This window comes from Felis catus, chromosome B1, assembly GCF_018350175.1.
Source record: "Felis catus isolate Fca126 chromosome B1, F.catus_Fca126_mat1.0, whole genome shotgun sequence".
Taxonomy (NCBI): domain Eukaryota; kingdom Metazoa; phylum Chordata; class Mammalia; order Carnivora; family Felidae; genus Felis; species Felis catus.
This window is the reverse complement of record NC_058371.1, coordinates 34,931,665-34,959,358: the sequence shown is the minus strand read 5'-3', so window position 1 is coordinate 34,959,358 and position 27,694 is coordinate 34,931,665. Positions and strand designations below refer to the sequence as shown.

Genomic DNA, 27,694 nt, shown 5'->3' with positions numbered 1-27,694 from the left:
AGACTGTATATTAAAGTACTACACTGGTAAATTTTCTGAGTATTGTAATTGTATCATGATTATATAGATGTATGCATAAGTATTTAGAGGTAAAGTGTAATGATGTCCTGACTAATTCTCAAATGGTTACCAAAAATTTAAAAAGTAAATATGTGTGTGTCCAATTTGTTCTGTGTGAAATTTTTCTATGGGTTTGAAATATTTCAAAAGAAAAAGTTGGGGGGAAATAATGCATAACTGAGATCCCAAGAAAGAAGAGAAATCCTTAAGGGCCAAGAACAAAAAGAGAACTTAAAACTAGGTAAGCTGATACTGTGGCTGCCTCCAAATGTGGTGTGTCGAAACATAGGGCACAGCGTTTCACAATCACTCAGAGATAAAGGTGAGTCCAAAAGTCAGTGTAAGCAGGGAGCTGGAAACAAGACTCCCTATTAAAAACTGTGACCCTCAAAGTACAACACCGTCCCCAAAAGGGTGAGGTAAGAAAAAAAAGCTGTCCTTTGGGACAGGGAGATGACAAGGGAGTTTGTCTCTCTCAGCCTGGGCATAGGTGGGGAAAAAGTACCACCTGAGAAATTAGCCCCACAGGGCTGCTCACACCTGTTTGGGCTTTAATTTTTTCATTTTTTATGTGATGTTGGAACTACCAAGATGAGAAATAAAAAGTGGTCCTGTATGTATATTTTACCCCAAGTAAAATATGGTCCCAGGCTATTGATACCATGAACACCTAGAAGAGGCAAAGGCAAAACTTTTTTGTTTTTAATTTTTGTTAATGTTTATTTTTGAGAGAGAGAGAGACAGAGTGCAAGTTGTGGGGAGGTGAGAGAGAGGGCAACACAGAAACTGAAGCAGGCTCCAGGCTCTGAGCTGCCAGTACAGAGCCTGGTGTGGGGCTCAAACCCACATACTATGAGATCATGACCTGAGCCAAAGTCAGATGCTTAACCAACTGAGCCACCCAGGCGCCCCCAAACAAGACAACTTTTAAGGCCTTACAGAATCTGCACAATTAAACTGTTGAAGATAGGCTCATGGCCCCCAATTACAAAATTTACAAGGAAACAATCAACCATGGCTGAGAACTAACACAGAAAAAGCAGGATTAGACCCCAGAACTTCAGCTAAAACGAATCACAGCTTACAATTATGAAAATGAAAATAAAAATGTACTAAATAATTTAAAAGCATAAAAAGGAATTCAAATGAAATAATACATTGTGAAAATGACTAGGCAGATTTTTTAAAAAGGAAATAGAACTTCTAAAAATAAAAGTATATTCATTCATTTATTCATCAAATCTCAATGAATAGATTAAACAGAAAATTTGATACATCTTAGAAAAGAATAACTGAACTGTAAATGGCACTGAGGAAATTACCCAAATGCAAGATATGGGATGAAAAGATGAGAGAAAGACTGGGTGACAGGTGGAGGAAGGAAGAGGAGAAGGAAGAGAGAGACTGCAATGAAAAAGTCTATCATATATCTAACTTGATGTCCAGAAGGAGACTTTAAAAATGGAAGAGAGACAATATTCAAAGAAAAATCAGTGAGTGTTTTCCAGAACCAATGAGAGATATGAATTCTCAAATTCAGGATCAGATTCCAAACAGGTAAAATGATTCATACCTAGATCTAAATCCTATAGACGTCAAAAAGTTAGTACAAGTACATTATGAACAATACGATGTGTTAAAAGTTGTGGGGTGCCATCACAGCAGTGCTTAGCCTTACCTGTGTACTGGAAATAAAGGAAAGCCGGAAAATCGGAAATCTAAGCTTCCATCTCAAGAATCTAGGAAAAATAGCAAATCAAACCTAAACAACTAGAAGGAGGAAGTAAACATAGCAGATATTAATGAAATAGAAAACTAATGTACAGCAAAGAAATTTATCAAACCCAAAATCTGGTTCTTTGACAAGATGAACAATGTTGAGAAATCTCTAGCAAGACCGATCAAGAAAAAAGAAAATAAAAGAGAATGTTACTGAGCTCAAGCTCCACCGCCTGTCACTTGAAAGGCCATTACTCAAGAGATGAGTTTTGATTGGAGAGGAATTTGAGCTTTATTCAGGAGGCTGGCAACCCAGAGAGAAGGTAGACTGTTGTCTAAAAGCCCACTCTGAGGTTTCTGTGTGGCCTAGGGGTTTTTAAAGGGGTTTAGGGTAGTTAATCAGCAAAGGGAGTGCAGTGGTCTACAATGTTTCTTGGTTTCCTGTAGACTCAATGATGCCAGCTACAAATGTTATTGCAGGATTTCAGGATTGTGCCAGGGGGTCCGGTTCTTTTTTTATGATATGCAGGAGTGTTCTGTTCTTTCTGCAGAGGAGGGCAAGGTCTACAGATGCACAAAGGGAGGTCAATAAAATCATTTGTGTGACCTAAAAAAAAATTTTTTTTTTTTGCTAAAAAATTACTGGGCTAATCAGAAAACTGAGGCAGCTTCAGATTTGCTGGCCTCTGTGGCCTGGGAAAGTTTGGTCCTTTGCTCCTCAAAGCTAGTGGTCTGCAGATCTCAAAAGAAAGTAAATTTGTTCTGCTATAGATCAAAGGCCTTAGGTCAGCAAGTAAGGAGTGTGTTAACTTCAATAAAGTCAACCCTTAAGGCCGGTTGAAGTGGTATTACAAGAACATCACTACAGATCATACAGTTATATTACAGATGTTAGGAAGGTGTTTATTTTGAGAGAGAGAGAGAGAGAGAGAGAGAGAGAGAGAGAGAGCAGGAGAGGGGGAGGGACAGAGAGAGAGGGAAAGAGAATCCCAAGCAGGCTCTGCACTGACAGTGGGGGGGTTGAACTCACAAACTGTGAGATCATGACTTGAGCCAAAGTTAAACACTTAACCGACTAAGCTACCCAGGTGCCCTTGGAATAACTTTATACTTTTAAAAACACAGCTTACTAAACTGACAGAACAAGAAATAGAAAAGCTGAATAGTTTGACATCTATTGAAGAGATTAAATCTCACAAAGAAAACCCCAGGCCAAAAAGCTTCACTGGTAAATTTTTCCAACCATTTAAAGAAGAAATAACAGTTTTGCACAAACTCTTCCTGAGGAATAGAAAAATAGGGAATACTTCCCAACTCACGAGGTCAGCACGAGGTAGTTACAAAAGTCTGACAAGTAGATTACAAATTAAGACTGGAAGCCAAACCAGAAGTAACAGGCAAGTCTTTATTTAGTACAAGTAAGAGTCTACACAAAAAAGGATGCTGGCTCCCTAAAGGTCTATTTTCCCTCCATGAAACAGCAGTGAATAAAGGTTAGCTGAATTAGTGGGGAAGGGAATTGTCTCACTGTCCAGGGAGCCCAGAACAATCACTCTTGCTTTTTTATGGGGCTGGAAACCAGGGGGAGGGTAGCGAGAAGGGCCAGATGCAGAGGCATCTGAGTAGTCTCAGCTGACCCCCAGCCTCCTGCAGTAGAGGATCATAGGCTAGGAATGTAGACATTGCAGGTATATGTAAGAGCATGGCCAGTGGAGGGGGCTAGGAAGCTGAGTCCTTGACTGTAACTCCCTCCACACTGCAATGCACAAGCTGTGCATTGAGTCTGTTGAGAAGGCAGCTTCCCCACTCCCACCCCTACCCCATGAGGGCTGCCCAGCAAAGCCTTTATAGTTGTCTGTAGTCAGGCCTGATCACACATACAATTGGCTTGGAGCCAGACTCCTCATAGGGTGTAACATATATGTGGGCATCTTGCTGAAGGGTTGAATGGGGCTAAAATTCAGTTCAAGATTTCCTGCCAAGCTGTGGGGCCTGGCATGGATTTATGTCCACCTGGAGGAAGGAGCACCTTTTCGTCACACAAAGGTACCATATGGGCTGTTGACAGCCCTGCCCACATTAACAAATTAAAGTACGTCTCACAAAGTCTTCAGTAGATGCAGAGGAGGCATGTGATCAAATTCAACTACCATTTATGATTTAATAAAAGGAATGAACTAGGACCAGAAGGGAATTTTCTTAACCTGGTAAAATGTGTGTCTGTTTCCACATTTCCTCTTCTAAAGACACCAGCATACCGGATTAGGGCCCACCCTACTGATTTTAACATAATCATCTTTTTAGAAGCCCTATCTCCAAATGCTGTCACATATTAAAGGTTTTAAGGATTAGGACTTCAACATGGAATTTGGAGAGATAGGAGGTGGGTGTCAGGAGAGACCAGTTTCCAGATGTTGCTGCAGGAAGGCAACCCACAGATTCCCGAAGGCTTGGGGTAAGGTAGAACGGAAAGGGAGGGATAAAGGATGACTGGCTTGGAACAATAGGGTTGATACTGCTCCATTTACTGAGATGGTGAAACCAGGAGAGGGATAAACTTGAGCTTGAGCCAGTGGAGAGCCCTGAGGCATTCTAACCTTTAGAGATTGACTAGAAGAAATGGAGCCCAGAAGAAAAGTGAGTGGCAGCTAGTGGGAAGGAGGAAATAGGAAACCTCTAGTAGCTTGGAAACTGGAAGAGAAGAGCCAGCAAGTTCTGTTGATTCTACCATTTCATGTCTCTCAAACTCTTGCTGATTTCTCCTCTCAGCCTGACCTGCACCCTGATTCCACTCTAGTGAGGACCAGCAGAGGGAGCACTCTGTTCCAGGTGCAGGCTTAGGGGGATGCAATTCTACAGATAATATCAAAACAATAAAACCCAGTCTGCTTTTTATTATCACCATGTGCTGGCAATTCTAAACCACGTGGGTAATAAAATGCTTTTCTGAAAAAATGATTTATTGGTCTAAGTTCAAAATAATGCCTGTGGTTATGTAAGCTTCAAATGGAACATTTTTATTACTATCTTTTAGCAATCCTGGGAAGCTAATTTAGGGAATTCACAATGATACAGTGGGCTGTCACATTCGTTTTGAAAGTAAGTTCTTTATTTATTTATTTTTTTTAAATGTTTATTTATTTTCGAGAGAGAAAGAGAGAGCAAGCAAGGGAGGGGCAGAGAGAGAGAGGGAGACACAGAGTCCCAAGCAGGCTCCAGGCTCTGAGCTGTTGATCATGACCTGAGCCAAGGTCAGAAGCTTAACAGACTGAGCCACCCAGGTGCCAAAAGTAAGTTCTTAATAGTTTGGATTTAAAGCTCATTTTAGATGCAGTTCGTGTCTTCAGCCATTATAATACATACTCCTATGTTAAAAAAAATTTTTTTTTAATGTTTATTTTTGAGAGAGAGAGACAGAATGCAAGTGGAGGAGAGGCAGAGAGAGAGGGAAACACAGAACCTGAAGCAGGTTCCAGGCTCTGAGCTGTCAGCACAGAAGACGATGTGGGGCTTGAACTCGACAACTGTGATGAGATCATGACCTGAGCCAAAGTCAGACGCTCAACTGACTGAGCCGTCCAGGCGCCCCATACTCCTGTGTTTAAACAGTAGATTCAAAATCTACGACGATAGTAGAGCAATTGTAAATACAAAAGGTGGAGCGCCTGTGTGGCTCCGTTTGGTTAAGCGTCCAACTCTTGATTTCAGCTGAGGTCATGATCTTGCAGTTCTTGGGATAGAGCCCTGCGTCAAGCTCTTCATTGATAGGGTGGAGCCTGCTTGGGATTCTCTCTTTCCCTCTCTCTCTGCCCCTCCCCCCCTCAGAATAAATAAAAAACTTTAAAAAATACAAAAGAAACAGCATGAGTTATAGTAATTGTGTCATTTTAATTATGAGTTTTACTTGTGTTTAAAATTTAAAACAGTGAAAGAATCCAAAACATTTGGTATATTTTTGTTTGGTAAGTTAGCAAGTTTTAGTTCATGCATGAAATATTTTGCCGAATTTGAGTATCTTTAAGTTAAAATTTATTTTTTTTAATGTTAATTGTTGCTGAAGAATGAATCAAGACAATAGTGATTATTGCAGATTACTATGTGATTGTTAGCAAAACTAGTTTTGTTGTTTAGAGGAGGAAGATGTTTAAAAGTAATCCACTCCCCAGATATCCAATATGCTAGTTATGAGACCCACATATTTAATATTTCATCTCTGAATATACATATATAAGGACAAAGCTTACTACCTCCTGGGATGCTTTCTATCCTTGCAGTTGGAGAACTGGGTGAGGAAAAATACAATCCTTTTTTTCTGGCCAGTGTGAAGGGACGATGAGGAAAATATCACATGAAATGTGACAGTCTTCATATTAAATTAGCTGATGGCTCCATCTGTATTTTCACAGAAATGGCTCAAGTGGATTTTATTTTACTGAGTTTCTTTGAATATTTTTTTTTTCCTTTTTCAAAGCTGTAAAAAGTAGTGGTTTCCCAATTACTCTTCCTTGAGCCTATAAAGGGGTATTAGGGAGTGAATGCAGGGTTGGGTTCCGGGCCTCCCTGGCCCCAACAGGACACATTTACACATTAGAGTCCAGATGTTATGGGCTAAATTGTGTTCACTCAAAATTCATATGTTGAAGGCCTAATCATCAGTACCTCAGAATGTGACTGTATTTGGAGATAGGGCCTTTAAGGAAGTGATTTAAGTGATTTAAGGCTGTTAGGGTGGACCCTAATCCAATATGGCTGATGTCCTTATAAAATGAGAAAATCTGGACATTCAAAGAAACACCAGGGGGCCCACATGTACAGAGAGACAACCATGTGAAGAAGCAGGGACCTCAGAGGAAACCCTCCCAGCCAGCACCTTGATCTTGGATTTCCAGCCTCTGGAACTGTGGGGAACAAAAAGTTCTTTGCCGAAGCCACCCAGTCTGAAGTATTTTCTGATGGCAGGCTGAGCAGACTAATATTATCAGGTGGCATTTGTTTGGACTGAGGATTCCACAGGTTAGTCTTGGGAAATTACTAGAATAAGGGACAGATCACAAACTTTGAGACCATTCCTCTGGATTTGAGTCCCGGCTTTGCTGTTCAGTAGCAGATCATTGGTGGGCCATTTACTGAATGCTAGGGGCCCAATTTCATGTCTGTAAAGTGGGGGTGGAAACCACTACTCAGGATTTCAATGGAGATGACGTGGGGGTAATGTATAGAAAGTGCCAGGCCAACAGCAGGAGCCTAATAAATGAGGATGCTGAGCCAAAGCATTCTCCACTGCCTTAGCTCATATTAATTAGATCCTGTTCAAGGGGACTACACTGGAGACGGCTGGAACTCTGTGAATTTTGCAACTAAGGGAGGGTGGTTTTAAAAATATATGTTGAGTGAAGTTTTAAAACTTTTGCTAAATTTGCATGTAGTGTTACTTTGAATGATTTGGGAAGATTAAAAAGATTAAAAAGATTAATAAGGGTCTCTTCTCTGCTTATAAAAATAGCATATGTTTCTACATGTGAAATACACACGTCTATAGATATGTTTTAAGAAAATTTGCGTGAAAGATGCAGGAGTCTAAAGAAGAAAACAACTTCTAATAAAACCAGTCAGGGACAATCACTGCCCACATTTTAGTATGTTTTTTTTCAATATTTTTTTCTGTTGTCTTTTTTAAAATTAAGAACATCAATTTTGTGCCATGTTTTTTCACTGAACTTTTGAACACGGGCACTTCCTATGCTGTTACGAAGTCTTTTTTTTTTTTTTTCTTAAATGTTTATTTATTTATTTTGAGAGAGCATGAACAGGGTAGGGGCAGAAGGAGAAGGGGAGAAAGAATCCCTAGCAGACTCCACACCGTTAGTACAAAGCCCTACATGGGGCTCGAACTCATGAACCATGATATCGTGACCTGAGCCGAAACCAAAATTCGGATGCCCAAACGACTGAGCCCCCCAGGCGCCCCTGTTACAAAGTCTTTTTTTTTTTTTAAGTTTATTTACTTATTTTATGAGCAAGAGTGTGCATACACAGAGGAGGGGAGGGGCAGAGAGAGGGAAAAAGAGAGAATCCCAAGCAGGCTCCACACTGTCAGCACAGAGCTGGACATGGGTCTCAAACCCACAAACTGCAAGATCATGACCTGAGCTGAAATCAGGAATCGGCTGCTTAACTGACTGAGCCACCCAGCCACCCACCCCCCACCCCCAGCCTTTACAAAGTCTTAATATTATGTCTCCCTCTTGTCCTCTAGGTCCTGCGGTGCAAAAGGATCTGATGTGAGGTGGCACTTGAACTAGGGAAAACAGATTTGGGTTTGGGTGAGTGTGCAAACACATTCAGTCAAACCCTGGTAAGGAGTCCCTGGCAGGAGCCTAGAGGCTGAGATGAGGCCAGGCCTTAGCCCCACAGCCCACCAGTGAGACCTGCCTCCCACCCCCCATTCCCCATCCGGGTTCCTGTTACTCTGGCCCTTTAAGAAGGGAGCTGGAATTCTGGCAAGCCTGAGGTGGTCTCCTGGGAACTGAGGGACAACAAATAGCTTCAGAGAGATTGGGGCTGGGGTGGGGACCCTCCACACCAGGGATGGCACACATGGAGGCCAATCAGGTAGCACAGGGACTAGGGGTGGATTTCTCATTCCTTTCTTCCTCTGGCCTCTTTTCCCCAGCTTCCCCCCCTCCCCCCACCTTTCGTTGCCCCTCTGCTAGAATTCCCACTGCCTCTGCTCCAGACGGGTTTCATTTCTGGGGACAGTTCTCACTTATTAAGAGTTTCTTCATGGATCCTGGATTTTTCGGTAAATAAATACATATTCTGCAAACAATGATAATTGGATCCCACCAAATTTCCAGCCTTTCCACTTTTCTTTCTTTCTTTCCTTGAATGGCTTTTGCTAGTACCTCTGGAAAAAATGGTCAAAAAAGACACTGGTGAATATCACTGGCATGCTCTGAAATGAATGTGGTATCTCTAGTGTTTCCCCATTAAGTTCCATGTGGTATTTTGACTATTTCACTGAAGTCCCTGAGTGAATTTGTATAGAGTTGTCCTCGGTGTGAGTTTGGTAAAGCGTATAGAATGATATTTTGCTCTTTGAATCAGTTTCAATGTTTATAATATAATATAATTTAATCTATCCCATTTGTGGTTTTGCTACAAAAGCTTTGTTTCATGTTATTTCCATCACCTCTTTCTTTCTCTATTTTTAAAGTCCCCCCCCTTGTATTATATTTCGCTATACAGAGTTTTCTTTATTAACTAATGTCCTCAGCCTCTGCCAGTTGGAAAAAATTGTACTTATTGACTTTGTCAGTTATACACCCTTCCTCCTTCCTCCACACTTTAAAATGCATTTTGGGAATCCTGTCTTAATCTGTGGTGATTAAAAATGCTTTTTTTTTTTTTTTTTTTACATTCTGTAGCCCTCCTTTCAAGAATTATAATATTTGCATACCATTTTCTTGCTGTGATTATTTCATTCAATTGAGTGTTTAAGCAAATTAAATGTTCAATCATGAAGCCTTTTCTCTCATGACATCGCAGTTCGTGAGTCACTTATTTTTGTTCATCTCTTGGTTGTCTGGATTACGTCTTTTAGTAGCTTCCCAGGAAGGGAAAAGCAGAACTTAGAACCATCTAGTAAGTTGTAAGTTGTAAAACTAGCTCACAAGTACACCATGGACAGTAATGAGATTCTTATCAGTGAACAAAGACAAAAAAGAAAAAGAAAGAAAGAAAAGACAACAACAAAAAGGATTTATATAAGAAAAAGGGAAGAAGGGAAGGGGGAAAAAGGGTGCTAGTCTAGAAAGAATTTTGTTTTTCTAATTAAGGTGATTAGCTGGCAGCTATCCAAGAGACCAGTAGGGCAATCTATTCTGGAATAAATTGACTAGGTCTTCAGAGAAAACAATTTTAGTTATTTGTGGATTTTCCAAAAGTCTTGAGACTTAATCTCTACAGGACACATGACAGACTGTCTATGAACACTGTCTGCCTATGTCTCCACCTTAGACAGGCCAGGACCACTCCATTTCCCTCAGCAGAATTTCTGGGAGAGATAGACCTACAAAGTCATTGCAAGTTTGAAAACATCTCAGGTTGCCATCATGGTTTTTAGAATTTCCTGGTCTTAACATTTGCCCTTTAAACTTTCACAGATATTATTCCATTTTCTTTTTTTTTTAATTTTTTTTTTAATGTTTATTTATTTTTGAGACAGAGAGAGACAGAGCATGAACGGGGGAGGGGCAGAGAGAGAGGGAGACACAGAATCGGAAACAGGCTCCAGGCTCTGAGCCATCAGCCCAGAGCCAGATGCGGGGCTCGAACTCACGGACTGCAAGATCGTGACCTGAGCTGGAGTCAGATGCTTAACCCACTGAGCCACCCAGGCGCCCCTATTCCATTTTCTTCTGGCATATGAGTTGCTAGGGAGATCTGCAGCTACTTGATTTTTTTCCTTTGTGTTCTACCTAAATCATGATATTTGTCTTTTTTTTATGTCCAGAGAAAATGATTTTATCATGATCTGTATTAGCCATTTGTCTGTCTTCCTATCTATCTATCTATCTATCTATCTATCTACCTATCACCTATTTATTTCTGGAACACAGTAAGTCACTTTAATCTACAGTTTCATGTTTTCCTTTGTTTAAACAAAATATTGTTGCAATTTAAATTTTTGTTCCAATAATTTTGTTTTCTTCCTCAGGTGTCCTAAATATCTATATGTTGGATCTACATACAATGTATGTAAGCCTCTGTATTCATATTTTCCCTAACTGCTTTAATCTTTTCTGTTTTTGCTTTGAATTTCATGTAGTTTTATGTAGTTTTTCTTGAGAGTGGCTTTTTATTCACAAAATATTTATTATAGCTATTTAGCTTTTAAGTTATATTAGTTTATAAAAGTAACACAGGTAAATACCTAGTTTTTATTGTTTTAAATTTCAATTTATAAATATTATAATTTTATTTATATATGTACTATATTTTACAGAAAATGAGAGCAACTTTGGTAAAGTTGAAATGACTGACAAATTTCCCTTAAACATTTGGTCCTGGTTTTACTCATATTTATGAAGTTATTATATTTAATCAGCATGTATAAATTTGATATATATGGCTTTTCTTTTTTATTAATTGCAAATTTTTATTGTGCAAGCGGTAGAGTTTCATGCATTTGTAAGACATAATAAAAAGAAATCTCGTGTACTCTTTACCCAGTTTCCCCCAGTGGTAACATCTTGCAAGCTATAGCACAATATCAAAACCAGAAGTAGACGTTCATACAATCCTCCAATCTTACTCAGATTTTCTCAGTTCTGCTTATACTCATTTGCATTTGTGTGCATGTCTATTTCATTCTACATGACCTTATTACACGTGTAGGTTCCTGTACCCACCACCACAGTCAAGATACAGAACACAAGGATTCTTCCTGTAGCTTGTTTGGTTATACCCACTTCCTTTCCCCTCCATCAATCTCCCCCCACCATATCTCCTGTTTCTAACCCTTTCAACCACTAATCTATTCTCCATCTAAAAAAAATTTGTCTTTCCAAAATGGTTATATAAATAGAATACACTGAATGACTTTTTAGGATTGGGTTTTTTCACTAAATTGTTACATGTATGTGTGTAAAGTTGTTTGTTATATTTCTTTATACTTTTGATGTCTATAGGGTCTGTAGTGATATTTCCTGTTTCATTCCTGATGTTGGTAAATCGTGTGTTCTGTTTTTCATGTCATTTTATTGACCTTTTCAAAGAACCAGCTCTTTGGGTTATTGATTTTCTCTATTACTTTCCTGTTTTCAATTTCATTAATTTCTACTCTTGTTTTATATTTTCTTCCTTTCTACTTTTTCTTTTTTTAAGATTTTCTTCTTTATTTTCTACTTTACTGTTTTTTTTTTTACATGTTTGTTTATTTTTGAGAGAGAGAGAGAGTTCAAGTGGGGAGGAGCAGAGAGAGAGGGAGACAGAGGATCCAAAGCAGGAGTGAACTCAATGTGGGGCTCAAACTCACGAACTGTGAGATCATGACCTGGGCCGAAGTTGGATGCTCAAATGACAGAGCCACCCTGGTGCCCCTAAGATTTTATTTTTAAGTAATCTCTACACCCAGCATGGGCTCGAACTTACAACCCTGAGACCAAGAGTAACATGCTCTACCAATTGAGCCAGCCAGGTGCCCCACTTTTCTACTTTCTTTGGATTTATTTTGCTCTTCTTTATCTTTTAACTCGAGAGTGTTCCTTTTTTCTTAATGTATGAATGTAGTACTATCAATTTCCTTCATAGCACTGCTTACCTGTGTTCTACAAATTTTGATATATTCTTTTCATTTTTATTCCATTCAGTGTATTTTTAAATTCCCCTAGGATTTCCTTTTTGACCCTTGGATTATTTAGAAGCATGTTGTTTAGTTTCCAAATAGTTTGAGATTTTCCTGCTATGTTTTTGTTATTTATTTCTACTTTGATTTCATTGTGGTCAGAGAACATATGATGTAAATTATTTTAAATAATTTAAGGTTTGTTGTTGAGGTTTGTTTTATGGTCTAGGATATGGTCTATTTTGGACAATTTTCCATGGATACTTAAAACAGAGGTGTATTCTGCTGTTGTTGGGTAGAGTGTTCTACACATGTTGATTAGATCATGTTTTATTTGTTTTCTTTTCTTTCATTTATTTCTTTTTTTAAGTAGGCTCTGTGCCTAACATGGGGTTTGAACTCACAACCCTGGAATCAAGAGTCACATGATCTACCAACTGAGCAGACAGGCACCCCACATGTTGATTAGATCATGTTGATTAATGGTATTGTTGAGTTATTCTACATTTTTGCTGTTTTTCTGTCTAGTTATTCTACCAGTTGTTGAAAGAGAGATGTCAAAGTCTCTAATTGTGGACTTTGTCATTTCTCCTTTCAGTTCTATGAGTTTTTGCTTTACATATTTTGCAGATTTTTTGTTTTGGACTTACACATACAAGATTGCTATGTCTTCTTGGTAAATTGACCCTTTTATCATTATATAATGTCCCTCTCTGTCTCAAGTAATTTTCTTTGCCCTGAACTCTATCTTATCTGAAATTAATATAGCCACAGCTGCTTTTCTTTGATTAATGTTTGCATTATAGATCTTTTTCCATCCTTTTACTTTCAACCTGCCTATATTTTTATATTTGAAGTAAGCTTCTTGCAGACGGCATATAGTTGAATCATGGTTTTAAATTGACTTTGATAATCTGTCTTTTAATCGGTGTATTTAGAACATTTACATTTAGTATAATTAGTGATATTTTAGGGTCTAGGTCTGCTATTTTATTGTTTTCTGTTTGTTTTCTTTGTTTTATACTTGTTTTCTTTTTCCTGTATTTCTGTAGGTTACTTGAACATATTTTAGAATTCCATTTTGATTTATCTATAGTATGTTTTTAACCTATAGTATTTTTAAATGTCTCTCTATAGCTTTTTTAATGGTTGCTTTGGTATCACATAACTTACTATAGTCTTCTGGTGTTCTCAGTTTACCAATTTGAGTAAAGTATAGACACCTTACCTCCGTTTTTCTTCTTTTAACCTCCTCCATTTATAATAAATTGTTTTAAATATTTCCTCTATGTACATTTAGATCCACTAGTTGGTTATAATTTTTGTTTTAACCATCAAGCACAATTTAGAAGATTCAAGAAGAGAAGGCAAGTCTGTTGTATTACTTTTATTTTTGCTTACTCTATTCTTTTTTCCTTCTAATGTTCTAAGATTCTTTCTTTTATTGTTTCCTTTTTATTTAGAGAACTGTTTTTAAGCTGTTTAGGCTAGGTCTCCTGGCAACAAGTTATCTTACTCTTCCTTTATCTGAGATTGTCTTGATTTCTTCTTCAAATTTGCTATATCTTCTTGGTAAATTGACCCTTTCCACATTTCCCAGTGGATTTCTTCCCAAGTTAGAGAAGTTTTCAGCCATTGTTTTAACCACTTTTCCCACCTCACCTTATTTCTCTTCTCTTTCTAGGACTCTAATAAAATGAATATAAAATTGTTTTGTTAAAGTCTCACAGATCACTTTGTCTCTGTTCATTTTTGTTTTCAGTCTGTTTACGCTCTATTGTTCACATTGGGTAGTTTCTAGTTTTATATTCTAGTTCATAGGTTCTTTCCTTTTCTTATTTCATTCTGCTACTGAGCATTTTATTTTGGTTATTGCATTTTTCAATTCTAAAATTTCCTTTTGGTTCTTCTTTACATGTTCTGTGCCTTAGCTAAGACTATTTTTTTTTTCCCCATTTATTTCAAGTGTGTTCATAATTGCTTGTTGAAGCATTTCTATCATGGCTACTTTAAAATCTTTGTCAGATAATGTAACATTTCTGGCATCTCAGTGTTTGTATCAATTGACTGCCTTTTCTCATTGAGTATGAGATCTTCCTAGTATTTGGTATAAGTATTTCTGATTGAATTCTGGACATCTTGGGTGTTATGTTGTAAGATTCTGGGTCTTAATTATATCTCTGTTTTAGATGTCTTTTTCTGACACCACTCCAGCAGGGGGATGGGGGGCACTGCCCTCTTACTGCCAGGTGGGGGTTAAAATCCAGGTTCCCCATTCACCCTCCTTCACACCTGAGGTGGGGGCCCCTCATTATTGCTGGGTGGGGGGTGGGAGTTCTGGATTCCCAGGAAGCCTCCAGGGATACTTTCCTGGCTGGGAGAGGTAGAAGTGATGAAGTTTTGAGGTGATTGGGTATTCACAGGTTCCAGAGCCAATGGCCAAGAAAGAATTCTTGAAGACGTCTTTGGTGCAAAAAGGTGATTTTATTAAAGCATGGGGACAGGATCCTCGGGTAGCAAGAGCTGCACTGGGGTTGTGAAGAGTGACTGGTTATATCTATACTATGAAGTTGAGGAGGTAAAGGCAAAAGAAAGGCCTCCAGAGTGACTTTGATATGCTAAAGACTCCAAAGATAACTGAGGCCTTGCTATTGTCAAGCTAAGGTTGCTTTCCCCTCTAATAAGGCATTAACATTAAGATAGTAGGGAGTTCCTGGAGAAATTTTTCACTCTGCCTGCCTCAAGTGTCTGTCAATGGTCTGCAGGTTATAAGGAGATTTACTTTTACCTGCCATTTCCTTCTTGTCTTTTTTCCCCATATCACTATGGAAGGGTGATGCTGGGGCTCCAGGGAACTAAGTCTACAGGTTTCTGGAGATTAGGCTATTGATAGGATTGCCTTTTTCTTGTAATTTACTAAGATATTTATAAACTGATAGAGACCCATGTCCTATATGACTGTGATCTCTATCAGTAGGCCATTTGTTTTCTTACTTGTCCTTTGTCCTTGGGCAGCCAGGAGTGCCTGAGGAATATCACACGAATCCAACCTGTGGGGGTTTGTGCTAGCTTGTATTTTGCCCTCAGTCTGCCTCAAGCTCCCTCATCAGAAGTGCCTTGCTGCTCCCTACATGGCTTCCACTGACACAGTGGGGGTGGGGGGGGGAGTGGCCTCTTGATTTCTGCATCCTGATGAAAGTCCTACTGTCCGTGAGGCCTCCTATGATAGCACGCCAGTGGGGAGGGTGAGGAGGAAGGTGACTTTTTACTGCTGGGTAGGGGTGGAAGTTAGGCTCTCTAGTGGTCTCTACTGATACGGCAGGAAGCTGTCAGGGCTCATCACCACCTGGAAGGCACCAAAGTCCCAATTCTCTACTGAGCCTCCTCTGACATTATCTTGGTGGGAAGGTTGTGGCACTTTATTACAAGACAGTGAAAGTGACAATTTAAGTTTCTATTTGGCTTTTGCTGGTTTGAGTGAGGAGAGTGTTTGGCTGGGGTAGAACAGTTATTGTCTCAAAGTATTTTTCTTGCTAGCTTGCCCCTTTAAGTAGATAGGAAAAAAAGGCTTTTGTCCGGTTTTTGTTTTGTATTGTTTTGTTTGTGTCTTTTGATGTTCCTGGGTTGCTGGCTTCTTTAAGCTCCGGGTCTGGGAATGTGAGGCATAAAATAAAACAAAAACAAAAACAAAAACCAGGAAATGTACCACTTTGTTTTTCCTTGAATCCTGAAGTCCCTCGCTGGTCTGCTTTCTTCTCTCTACCTTTTAGTCTCCTTATACTTGTTTTATATATAGTGTTCAGGGTTTTTAGTTGTATTTAGTGGAAGGAATAGGGAAAAGTATGTTTACTCTATATTCCATAATTCCTAACTTAAAAAAAAAAGTATATTTGTTTTGAGAGAGAGAGAGAGAAAGTGGGGGAGGGACAGAGAGAGAAGGAGAGAGAGAATCCTAAGCAGGCTCCAGGCTGTCAGCACAGAGCCCCACAGGGGCTCTAACTCATAAACCATGAGATCATGATCTGAGCCAAAATCAAAAGTCAGATGCTTAACCAACTGAGTCACCTAGATGACCCTCCATAAGTCCCAACTTGTTTTTAAGCATATCAAATGAATGACCTTGTGGGGTATAAAGCAAAATGTTTCTCTGGGTTGTAAACAACTCTTGATCTTAAAGTATTGCAAATCCAGCTGTCCTTAATATTATGATACTGTTTACCAACGTAGTCAAATACTCTTACTGATGTGATGTGGGCCAGGAGGGAACTGTCAAGAAAGAATTCTTGAGACATTTTCAGTGTAAAAAGATGTTTTTATTAAAGCATGGCATCAGGACCTGTGGGCAGGAAGAGCTGTACTGGGATTGTAAGGAGCTATTGATTATAAATTTTTAAGTTGGTGGTAGTGGGGATAAAGACAAAGGAAGTTTCCAAAAGGATTTTCACATGCCAAAGAAGGCTTACAGGATCCTGGAGGCCCAGCTATTGTCCAGCTAAAGTTGCTTTTTGCGTCTAGCAAAGCATTAACATTAAGGCAGTTGTGAGTTCTTTGAGGAAGTCCTCTCTGCCAGTCTCAAGTATTTGTCAATGGGCTGCATGTTTTAGGGAAGTTTAATTTTATCTACATTTCTTTTGCCTTTGTTCTCCTCATCTTTACATCTACCCATTTAAAATTGTAAGTCTGACAGACACCATATGTTTTCACTCATATGTGGATCTTGAGAAACTTAACAGAAGACCATGGGGGAGGGGAAGGGGAAAAAATTTACAGAGAGGGAGGAGGTAAACCATGAGACTCTTAAGGACTGAGAACAAACTAAGAATAGATGGCGGGGGGGGGGGGGGGGGGGGGGCGGTGTGGGAGAGGGGAAAGCAGGTGACGGGCAGGGAGGAGGGCACTTGTTGGGATGAGCACTTGGTGTTGTATGGAAACCAATTTGACAATAAATTATATTAAAAAAAATAAAATTGTAAGTCTGAGATCCATTTCACTTTTTAAATTGGAATCACCACCTAATGTGTTAGATTCTCTAATATGCCAAACGATGCAAACATTACAAGGACTTTTGATAACAATAATAAACTTGATATTCTTTTTTTAAGTTTATTTATTTATTTTGAGAGAGAGAGAGAGAGAAAGCAGGGGAGGGGCAGAGAGAGAGGGAGAATCTCAAGCAGGCTCCATTCTTCCAGCAAAGAGCCTGATGTGGGGCTCGAACCCACAAACCACGAGATCATGGCCTGTGCCGAAACCAAGAGTCGATGCTTAACCGACTAAGCCACCCAGGTGCCCCATAAACTTGATATTCTTACATTTAAACTTAAGCACAAAGAGAACACTATGGCAGCAAGGGACTCCAGGTCCATCTTTTCAGAGGGGACTGTTTGTAACCCCGTGTCCCCCTGCATTCAATTCTTTCATAATCTGTCAGTCATACCTCTTGTTGGGGTAAAATTCTCTAGCACGTATTAGCATGTTTCTCCAACTGATCAGATTTATCTAATTTATTTACTTCCTGATTTTTGCATCTAGCCACTGGCCATCGGGACAATTTTAATGACATTCTAGAGATGGAGAATCTTAATCATGTGGTGTTTAGGAGCATGCGTGTGGCAGTCAGGCTAGATCTAGGTTTGAGTGAGTTCCAACTCTGCACTTAGTAGTTGGGTGTCCTTGGCTAAACCTCGGCTTATTTTTCTACAATAGGGTAACAATCTCCATCTGAAAGGGCTGCTGTAAGGATTTAACGAGCGCAGTTTTTATGCACTCGTTAAACAGTAAATAGTAATCTTCTTTTCCACAAGCATTTACTCAACATCACTGCTTAGTTGGCTCTAGTTTTTGCCGCTCCTGTAATGAACATGATTGCCTCTTTCACATCTTTCCGTGGCTCTGACAGTTCTCTTTCATCTCAGCCTGTTGGTTTATCCATTGTGACAGGGAAATCAGGCTTTCTTTGATTTCCTTGGGAATGTGAAGCAGTTATTAGCTGCAATTTTATTCTCTTTTCTCAAGATGATCTTCCAATGTACTCTTACCCTCCACGCTCTTTTTCCTACTATGTTCTTTTCCTTTTTTTTTTTTTCCTGTAGAAATTCTGTGTATCTTTTGTGCTGCTTTTTGTTCTGTTTACTCCCTCTGAGTAATAGAGAACCATTTTATCCTTATCTGGTATTGTCCCAAAATAGCGTCGGTGGATGCATTTTGATTCTCTTCCACATTTATCTGGGCATCCCTTCAAAACCTCCACCCATGGTGGAGGCCCGCATGCTGACACCTTTTTTTCTGTTCACCCTCTGAGCTGTCCGAAGAAGGTGTGGTAGAAAGGGTTCAGGGGCAGTCCTTCTTCTACAAGCTTTGTTTTTACGGTCTCTGAATGTGTTGAACATCTGTACTGTGGACCCTCTAAAGAGGTGGAGGCATGGCTTGTTTCCTGGGTTTTGATTTGTCCCTCTATTTGGGGGGAGAGACAGCCACTTTGTTGAGAAAGTTGGGTCTTTGTTTTCTGAGTCCCCAGGAATATTTCTCCCAGGTCAGATCTGGTCTGCGGCTGTGGCTGAGTGGGCTTGCCTTCCAGCCTTCCAAGGGCCAAAGAAGCCTGGTCGGAGAAACAGTGCCATCTTGTGGCCACTCAGCATTCTCTGCAGGCCTGCTCCCACTTCATTAAAGCCTGTGTGGGGTGTGGGTGGGGCCTGTAGGGTCAGAAACCAAATGGATGTCTCTTGTTCTTCCTGCCACCCTCCTATCCTCTGCTCCCTCAGAGGCTGGACGTCTCTTCAGGCTGGAGGTAGGCGACGTGCCTGGCCTTCAGAGGCTCCTCGCTACCATGCCCAGAAAGGGGACTCAAGACTTGGCTCCCTTGAGTTCTCCCTGTACTGGGTTTTGTCTTTCTCCTAGGTCCTTTTTAGTCTTCAAACTATTTAGAAAGATAGTTTTTGTAAATGTGATATAATAGCACCATCTTTTAAAGCAATACTCTGAGAAAAGTGAGAAAGCAAAATGCATCTTAATTTCCCCCCATTTTTCAGTTCCCAGGCCCCTTCTCCAAGCCCATCTTATTTAAAAAAAAAAATTTTTTTTAAACAACCAGCCCACCTTTTGAGGTATACTGTCCCCATGACCTTGCCCATATCCTACCGCAGGGTACATTCAGACTGTCCCTTCTCTGTATTAAAAACTGGGTCTTACGTGTTGTTAGCTCAGGGCTCTGCTTTGCTCTGAGCTTCTGGATTCAAGATGATCAGGGGCTTGCATTTCAGCACCTTTCAGGAAACAGGAGGATTTTGATTCTGTTCTCTTAGATTACAGACCCAGGAGCAGTCTGATGGCAAGAATTTCAAGCCCCAATTAAGGTTACTAATTGGAGTTATTCCTTGTTAGGTCCCTAGGGAAGGGAGCAAGGAGCCGGACAATCTAGCTCATAGGAACCTGGCACATAGGAACCACTCAAAAGTCTTTGCTGAACTTAACGAATCCTAGGAGACAGTGTGCTCTCATGGGCAAAAAAAACTGCACGACACGCCCCTCTGCCATTTCTGCGATGCCTCCCCCGGGCCGCGCGGTGGCGCTGTGACTCCTCGGAGGCCCGGTGGTGCTTGGGCGCTCCGGGGGCTCGGGCTTCCGGGGGCCCTCAGAGCGGCGGCGACCCGCGGGGCGGTGAGCGCGGTTTGCGGGCTTGGGGGCGGGCAGTCACCCCGGGCTGGCACCACGCCTTTAGGGCCTCTCGTTTGTGGCCTGGGGAGGGCCGGCCGCGCCCGCTGAGCAGGCCCGAGCGGCGCCGCGCATGTCAGCCGGGCGTGAGAGCGGCGGGCCCGCCCCAGGGAGAGGGAGCGCGGCGTGGGGCTCCTTGTGCGGGGGTGCGCGTCCCCGCAGGGCCAGGAGACTCCTCCCTGGGCACGTCCTTCCCCGCCTCGGAGCCTGGCTCCTCCTCACTTCGAAGAGAGACCTTGGCCGCGGTGGCCTCTACGACCTTTTCGGCGGCAGCGACGCTGCGGGGTTGTGGGTGGGCCCGGGGTCTGTGATCTGATCCTGCCGCGTCCGTCTGCCCCCCCAGGCTCTCCCACCTGTCACCCTGGCCCTTCTTTGCTTGGACGGCGTCTTCCTCTCCTCCGCCGAGAATGACTTTGTGCACCGCATCCAGGAGGAGCTGGACCGCTTTCTGCTGCAGAAGCAGCTGTCAAAGTAAGCCGGAGTGGGTGGTGGGGGGTGCGGGCTGCCAGTGCAGGGAGGGCAGGTTCGTCCAGAGCCACCTGGGCCCCCTTCCCAGGTAGCTGGTTGCTACCTGCCTCTGATCTTCGCCTTTGGGTTTAATGACCTGCTCGCTAGCTTCTCCCAGCCACATTTTTCCTGTGTAATTCTGAGCATCACCCGGAGATTTGAAGGGCTCCAGCACGGAATGGGACCACTAAGTTCCCGTGATAACCTCTATGCCCATGTCCTTTGCAGGCGGCCAGGGACGCAAGGGGGCAGAGGGAGCCGAGGGTCTAGCCTACCGTAAACTGGGCATGGACCTGGGCTGGGGAGTGGGGGTCAGGCCTTGGCGGGGGGGCAGCACCCAGAGCCCCTGCTCAGCACTCATTCCCTTCCCTTCCCAGGGTACTTCTTTTCCCCCCACTCTCCAGTCGCCTCCGGTACCTGATCCACAGGACAGCAGAGAATTTTGATCTTCTGAGCAGCTTCTCTGTTGGGGAGGGCTGGAGGAGAAGGACAGTCATCTGTCACTTGGATATCAGGTGTGTATCATAGCGCTGTGGAGGGCCCTCAGAGTTCCTTGTGGGTGGGTGGGTGAGGTGGACAGGAGCCAGAGCCAGCAGGCCCCCAGGCTGCGGCCTCTGGCCCCACCTCAGCTGCTTAAAGACAGTGCTGCCTGTTGCCTCAGCGGTGCACTAAGTGTGCATTGTTTGTGGAATTCATTTGGCCAAATCAGCTATCCACTTGGGCCGAAAGAGAGAAAAATAGAGCAGTTTAAGCGGTGAGAGTGTTTGCCTCGAGAGGCCGTGGCACGAGGGAAGCACATTCGAGCCTCACACGTCTCTCAGGGTCTTATCACAGTGACTGTGATCCTGGTGTTTAAAGTTACATATTTTTCTAGTGACAAAGTTCCTAAATGCAAGTACTTATTTTATCTAGTGTATAACCGAAGATTCAGCTGTCTCTAATAGTTTATAATACTAGAGGGAGAGCTGGTTGCTTTGGGCTTCTTCAAAGTTGGCATTCAACCTCCACTACATTGCCTTCCTATGGCATTTTCAGGGGTCATTTTGGCTTGGGTTTTGGCCTAATGCTGACCTGAGAGCCTCATGCCTGAATGGTAGGTAGCTGCATTAAACCATTTTCCTTGGGGCCTAACCGCGGCTCTGATCCCCTCCTGCTCCTGCTCCAGGTTACCCAGTTCAGATGGACTCTCTGGCCCCTGCCACCCTCCTGCCTCCCAGCCTAGCAAGCACCGAGGACCTCGGCCCACCTCAAACCAAGGAGCACCTGCTGGTCCTCGGGGGGCGCGGGCTGGCCGGTGGCATCGTGGACGCAAACCAGACCAGGCTTTGTATGTGCCCCGAGTACTGCGCAGGCAAGAAGAATGGGTACCACCCTCTACCCAAGGGCTCAAGGGAGATGCTCCAGCTGGTGGGCTCCTGGAAGAGCCTGGAAATGTTGGTGCTGAGGACCTCAACTCTGATCAGGACCTCCCTGTGTTGACAACTCAGGCACCTGAGGACCTAGAGGGCCCAGACCAACGCTGTGACGATGAACAGCTACTGGACCTAGTTGGCATTGAGTCCCCACAGCCCGAGAGCCACTCAGGGACAGGACATGGGTTGGAGGTGGCCACACAACTTGGGTCCAGTCTGAGGCTGGACTCAGAAGAGGCGAATGGGAGTGAGGTGGAGAAGAGCCTGGCAGAGGAGGAAGAAGCAGAGTTGGAAGAGTTGGGGCTTGGCAGCTGCTCCGAGGATGATTACAGTGAGCTGCTACAGGAGGTGATGAGGCTCTTAAACCCAGAAAAGGGAGGGCGGAAGTGAGGTGGGTGTGGTCGAGGGTGGATGGGCACCAAGGGTCCTGGTGAGGAGAGGGTGGGGTTTGTGCTGCCTGAGCAGGGCTGGGTGCTGGGTTTTAGGTGTCCCTTAGGAGACGTAGTAGGGAGCACTGGGCCTTGCACGAAGGAGTCGGGACTGACACGGTGGGAGGATCGAGGCTCAGGATATGGGGTCAGGTACGTAACCACGTAGGAGCTGTCTGACAAGCTCTTCTACCAGCAAGTCATTTTGTTTTTCTAAATCTCAGTGTCCTCATCTGAGAAACGAGTGATGATACGTGCTTCACAAGGTAGCAGATAGGATATGTGTGGAATTGCTTCCTAAAGGACTACAGACCTTGGTCATAAGAATGATCTTTCGCCTGAAGCTTTGTTTTACAAATTTCATTTCCTTGGAACTGTGTGTCTGCCCCTGAGACTGGCTATCGTGTTCAGTTGGGAGGGTAGCCATCTTTTATTACTATATTATAGATGAAGGGTAGAGACCAGAAAGACTTGCTTAATATCACATTGTTAAGGGGAAGAAAGATCCTGAACTTGCCCAGTTCTGTCTCTTCCTGACTGTATATCTTTGGGCAGAATTGCTTAACTCTTTGATTTATAGCATTTCCATCTATAAAGAGGGTATATATAGGATACAGTTTTCAGGATTCTGTGAAACATATTGTGTGTAAATGCCAGTTACCCAATGGAGACTCCATAAAAGTTACCTTCCCTAAAACTCCCGCCTCTCCACCTTCTAGCCCATTCTGCCATCATGCTGCCTTTCCCAGACTTGCTGGGTATGGCTTCTGTGGGAGGCCACTTTTGGTGCTCACCTCCCTGCTGGCCCAGGAGCCTGCAGGACTGTGTGTGGTTTTGAAAGCAGGTGTTTGGAGCCCTGTGTGTCAGAGCTCCCCTTGCTAAAGGGTGCGATCTCCCAGATAACAGACAACCTGACTGAGAAGGAGATTCAGGTAGAGAAGATCCATGTGGACACGTCCTCCTTCATGGAGGAGCTGCCTGGAGAAAAGGATTTTGCCCACGTGGTGGAGATCTACGACTTTGAGCCGACACTCAAGACTGAGGACCTGCTGGCAGCATTTTCCGAGTTCCAGTGAGTGCTCCCGAAGCTTCAGGGAGGCAGGGGAGGTGGGTGCTGGCCTCTGGAGAGGAGCTAGACCATCGCTTTGTTGTTGGGGACACTTGCCTGCCCTTCCCCAGTGTCTAGCTATCTGGAAAGAAAGGCAGAAAGTGGGTGTGGTTGCCCTAGGCTTCATATTCCTTCTGGCCTATGACTGTACAGAAGAGGAGAGCTGATTTTCTGGTGAGGGACACATTCAGTGGCCCTAGATCTGGTCCTGCTGGTCCGTGGCAGCAGACCTCCATCCTGCCCCCCTGCACCCCCACACGTCTGCCGGGAGCCAGCCCCTCATCAGGATGCATGACACAGGCATGACACAGGCAGCCCACTGCCTCCTCTGCTCCACGTCCCAGCCACCCACTCAGTCAGTGGGCCGAGGGCCATTTCTGTGTAAGAACTGTTTGTGGGGTGAGCTGGGCTTGAATGTGCTCGGGCAGAGTCAGGGTGGAGACGGGCACCAAGAGGATATATTGCAAGGAAAGACTTCCGTTTTCCCAAATTTCTTGGATCCAACTCCAGTCTTTTCGCTTTTTCTCTCTCTTTCCTCCAGTCTCCCTTCTCTTTTCCTGCTTAGTCCTTTTTAAAAATTTTTTTTAAAAGAGTTTATTTTTCAGTAATCTCTACACCCAACACAGGGTTCGAACTCACAACCCCGATACCGAGTCGCATCTCCACTGACTGAGCTGGTCAGGTGCCTTCCTGCTTACTCGTTTAAAAATCCCTTTCTTCATGGCCCCCTTTTCTGACTGCTTCCGAAACTGCCCTCCCTTGCCTCCCTGAGCCTGAGGAAGGCTGAGGGGGCAGCTTCGTGGGGCAAAGGGGCACATCTGCTCTCGTTCCCTAAAAGTGTGGCCAAACCGGGGCCACCTGTGACTTCTTCAGCCCACGTGGGCAGTGCCCACAGAGAAACTGGGGGCCTGAACTGCTTTTGGCCTCTCATCAGCCCCATAGTCTGTGGCTTTCTTGGGCAGTAGGAAGAAAGTTGATTAGGGGCAGTAACACTGACTGCTTATTTTAGGTCCTGTCCTATGTTCCTAGGACATAAACCCTTTTGTCTCCAGCCTTGGACCCTATGCCCTTGGCCTTGCTGCGATGGTGCCTGTGTGGAGCCATCTTTACCGTTGGCGCTAGGCTCTTTGAGTCCTGGCTTTCTGCAGTCTAGGAATCTGGGACGTATCTGATCAACACGGGTGATACTTATCTTTCTCAAGCCAACCATATGGTCTTCAGAGAAAGTTTGCTGCAAAGGGTGGTCTCCTTCCCAGGGGAGATCGGAACTTGTGTGGAGCTCATAGTGTTGGAGGATTGGAGGCGGGAGGGGACTCCTTTCTCAGAAAGGGTTTTGCCCCTTGCTTTTGTACTCACTCTGTCTCCTCTTCCCTGGCACAGGGAGAAGGGGCTCAAGATTCAGTGGGTAGATGACACGCACGCGCTCGGTGTCTTTCCCTGCCTGGCCTCAGGTAATGTGGCTTCACGGTGGGCTTGGCTCTTCTCTGACTGCCATTGACAAGGGTCCAGGGTGCAGGCTAACCTGAGCGAGTGGACTGCCAGGGCCTACTCCCAGCCTGCCTCATCCAGAAGTTCAGAGGCAGCAGAGTGGGCTCCGGGCCAGGCTGCTCACACCCTCCCCTGTTCACGGTGGTGCCTATTTCAGATTCTGGTGACATTTACTGAGTACATGTCTCAGGCCAAGCTCATGGGGCTTCCACATATTAAATCATAAGAAAGTGCTCTTTTCATAGGTAAAAAGCATTTAAATACTGATAATTTCGTCTGGTTCAGACAGATGCATTTTTACTTGGTTTTCATTGCAGCCTCAAGATGTAGGTCAGATTACTTCTATTTTACAGATGGGGAGACTGAGGTGCCCAGAATGCCAGTGGTTTGGGATGTCAAATCTGGGGGTGTCAGCCAACCTTCTGGCTGTAACTCTGGCCAGAAGTAACTCCTGTTCCCTCTCGGCCACTTTCCGAAGCTGCCGCTGCCACGCCACTGCTCACTATGGGTGTATTTATCAAGACCCTTGACCTCCTTGGCTGGGCTTTTCATAACCACGAGCTTCTGAACACCAGAGCTGGGAGAGGCCATAGCTGGTGTGGGCCCAGTTCTCAGGAGAGCCTGAGGTGTTTAGAGAGCAGAAGAACTGGGGCAGCCCCACAGAAGGACCTGACTGAAGGGGAGGCAGGGAGGATGGCCACAGGGTGTGCTGCAAAGAATGGGTGCTGGGTGAGGCTCAGCCACAGCTGCCTTCTGGGCTCTGCCAAGCTGTGTGCGATGAGTACGTCACGTCCTGGCCTCAGTTTCCTCATGCATAAAAGGGTGGCTTGGACCCGAAGCCCCTGCAAGCTCTGACATGCTGATTCTGACATGCTCAAATACTCCCATGACCCCGCAGAACTTGGGGTAGTGAGGGCATGCGCCCAGGAGAGTCGTGAGTGGGGGAAAGGGTAGAGTTTATTTGAGGCTCCTGGGCTTTAGAAGGTGGGAGCCTGCCTTCCCTGATGTCACAATTGCAGCCTTGCTGGTTGGTGTGGCTCCTGACCACCCCACGGTAGCGTGTGGAAGCTGGCCCTGCATGGGTGCCCTGTGTAGGCCTGCGGGGCGCTGGGCGTGAGGTGAGCAGATGGTGGTCGTCTCTTGCCCAGTCAGAGTGGTGTCAGGGCAGCCCTGTCCCCGAGCCTTAAATGGGCGCACAAAGCAGCTCCATCAGTTTGGGGTGATACATGCATCCCTTGTCCCTGAGGGGGCCTCACCAGGAAGAAGAGCAGTGGCTTCAGATCTGTTTTCTTTTCGTAGCCGCTGAAGCCCTGACCAAGGATTTCTCTGTGCTCAAGATCCGGCCCCTTACGCAGGGAACCAAGCAGTCAAAGCTGAAAGCCTTGCAGAGGCCAAGTAAGGAAGCCAGTTGTGTCCCGATCGAAAGGCTGTATGAGTGTTTGGTTGGGCAGGGTGGGGCCTTCCCTCCAGATTCATTCCTTGGTCTTCAGCTGTCTGCCCTAGGACCCCTGGGCTACAGTGGCCAAAGGGGTGCTCCTTCCCCACCCTGGGGGCTGGAGTGCCTAGGGAAGAAGGGCCCCAGGAGGGAGAGCTGTTTGCCAGCTTCTCTGTGCTGGGCTTGCCCTCCTATGCGTACCTCTTCTGGGTGCTGTTCAGGGAAAAGCTTAGTTTTTCCTGTAGGGTCATGGGAGCCATATTTTACAGTGGGGTTGAAAGAGCTTGGATTCTGGGGTCAGCCCTGGGTATGATCCCGCTTCTGTCACCTATTTAAGTTGACCTTGAGCAAGCCACCTAATGTCTGTGAGATGGTCCCTGTCTCTGTAAAATAAGCAGATTGTACTGGGTGCATTGGAGGAGTGAGCAACAGAGCCTGGCAGACCTGTCTAGAGCAGTGGGGGGCACACAGAAGATGCCAAGTAAATGATACCTCCTCTTTTTTCCTCTTCTCCTTCCAGAAAGCACGATGGGGGCTTTTAGAGGCCAGTTTTCTGTGGCTGCAAAGCAGTGACTGGCAAAAGTGGCCCAGAAGAGGCCGGCCGAGGCTATCCAATGCTCTTATGGCCTCTGTAGCCTTTGCCCCAGACTTGGGGACAGTAAATATCCTGTCACTCCCAGAGCTCCAGGTGTCCCACCTGACTTGACTTCCCTCTCAGTTGGCTCTGCAGTTCAGAGAGGTATATAAGATTAGCCCACCCTCCTTCCCCTCACTTCCCCCAGACAGAGAGACAGGGAAGGTGCAGAAGCAGCAGGATTAGGTGAGGACCCCATGGGCATCATGCTGTGGGCACAGCTGGGCCTTAGAGGTTGGCTCAGATGGCCTCTAGTCTGCTGTCATTGGGAGGAGTGGTGGCCACAGCCTTGAATTCAAGTCCCCGTCCCATGGGGCTTTCCTTTTAGAGCTCCTGCGTCTGGCGAAGGCGAGACCACAGACAAATACAGCGGTGGCCAGGAGGCTGGTGGCCCGGGCCCTGGGGCTCCAACACAAGAAGAAAGAGCGGCCTGCGGTCGAGTCTTCTACCTCCCTGAGGCCCTGAGAGGCCCAGCAAGCCTGGATCGGTGGCCCCAGGACGAAGCTGGTGCGCCAACACCACAAGCCTTTATAGACACCGGAACAGCCCTGCACTATTTGTCAGGGTGTCCTTGTTGGGTGTGGTGGGCTTTAGTTTGGTCTAGTTCCAGAAGTTGAGAAAAAATAAAAACCTGACAGTTGTTTCCAAATGCGATGGTCTGCCAGGCAACACCAGGGGGTGCTGTCTGTCTCCTAGTTTAGACTGGGGCTGCTGAACAAAAGGGGCCCCCAGATTGGCCTGGAGGATCCCAGCTGGGCCTCAGGCATTTGGCCCAGCGCCTGCCCAGTTCATGGGGGGAGGAGGTTGCACCTGTTGTGTGACACCTGCCCAGTCTCCTAACAAGT

At 44.4% G+C, this 27,694-nt stretch overlaps 1 protein-coding gene across 5 annotated transcripts; it reads left to right on the top strand.

Annotated features, from left to right (window-relative positions):
- The first annotated feature begins 8,301 nt into the window (after positions 1 to 8,301).
- Positions 8,302 to 27,498, top strand: R3HCC1 (R3H domain and coiled-coil containing 1). Of its 5 annotated transcripts, none has more exons than XM_045055389.1 (8): positions 8,302 to 8,391; positions 20,181 to 20,308; positions 20,722 to 20,859; positions 21,510 to 22,104; positions 23,069 to 23,256; positions 24,673 to 24,743; positions 26,080 to 26,175; positions 27,178 to 27,498. In XM_045055389.1, exons 1-8 carry the CDS (start codon positions 8,368 to 8,370, stop codon positions 27,312 to 27,314), a joined length of 1,377 nt encoding a protein of 458 aa, XP_044911324.1. In that variant the 5' UTR covers positions 8,302 to 8,367; the 3' UTR covers positions 27,315 to 27,498. The 5 variants fall into 5 exon arrangements, with proteins under 5 accessions (XP_044911324.1, XP_044911326.1, XP_044911323.1 ...); XM_045055391.1 differs by lacking the exon at positions 8,302 to 8,391 and adding an exon at positions 10,519 to 10,539; XM_045055388.1 differs by lacking the exon at positions 8,302 to 8,391 and adding an exon at positions 18,828 to 18,914 and having other exon boundaries at positions 23,084 to 23,256.
- Positions 27,499 to 27,694: the final 196 nt, after the last annotated feature.

Coding starts and splice junctions, on each gene's coding strand:
- R3HCC1 (XM_045055387.1), top strand. CDS start 18,843: ATGTCTCTTGTTCTTCCTGCCACCCTCCTATCCTCTGCTCCCTCAGAG. Junction 22,105..23,068: donor ACAGTGAGCTGCTACAGGAG/GTGATGAGGCTC, acceptor CCCTTGCTAAAG/GGTGCGATCTCCCAGATAAC. Junction 23,257..24,672: donor GCAGCATTTTCCGAGTTCCA/GTGAGTGCTCCC, acceptor TCCCTGGCACAG/GGAGAAGGGGCTCAAGATTC.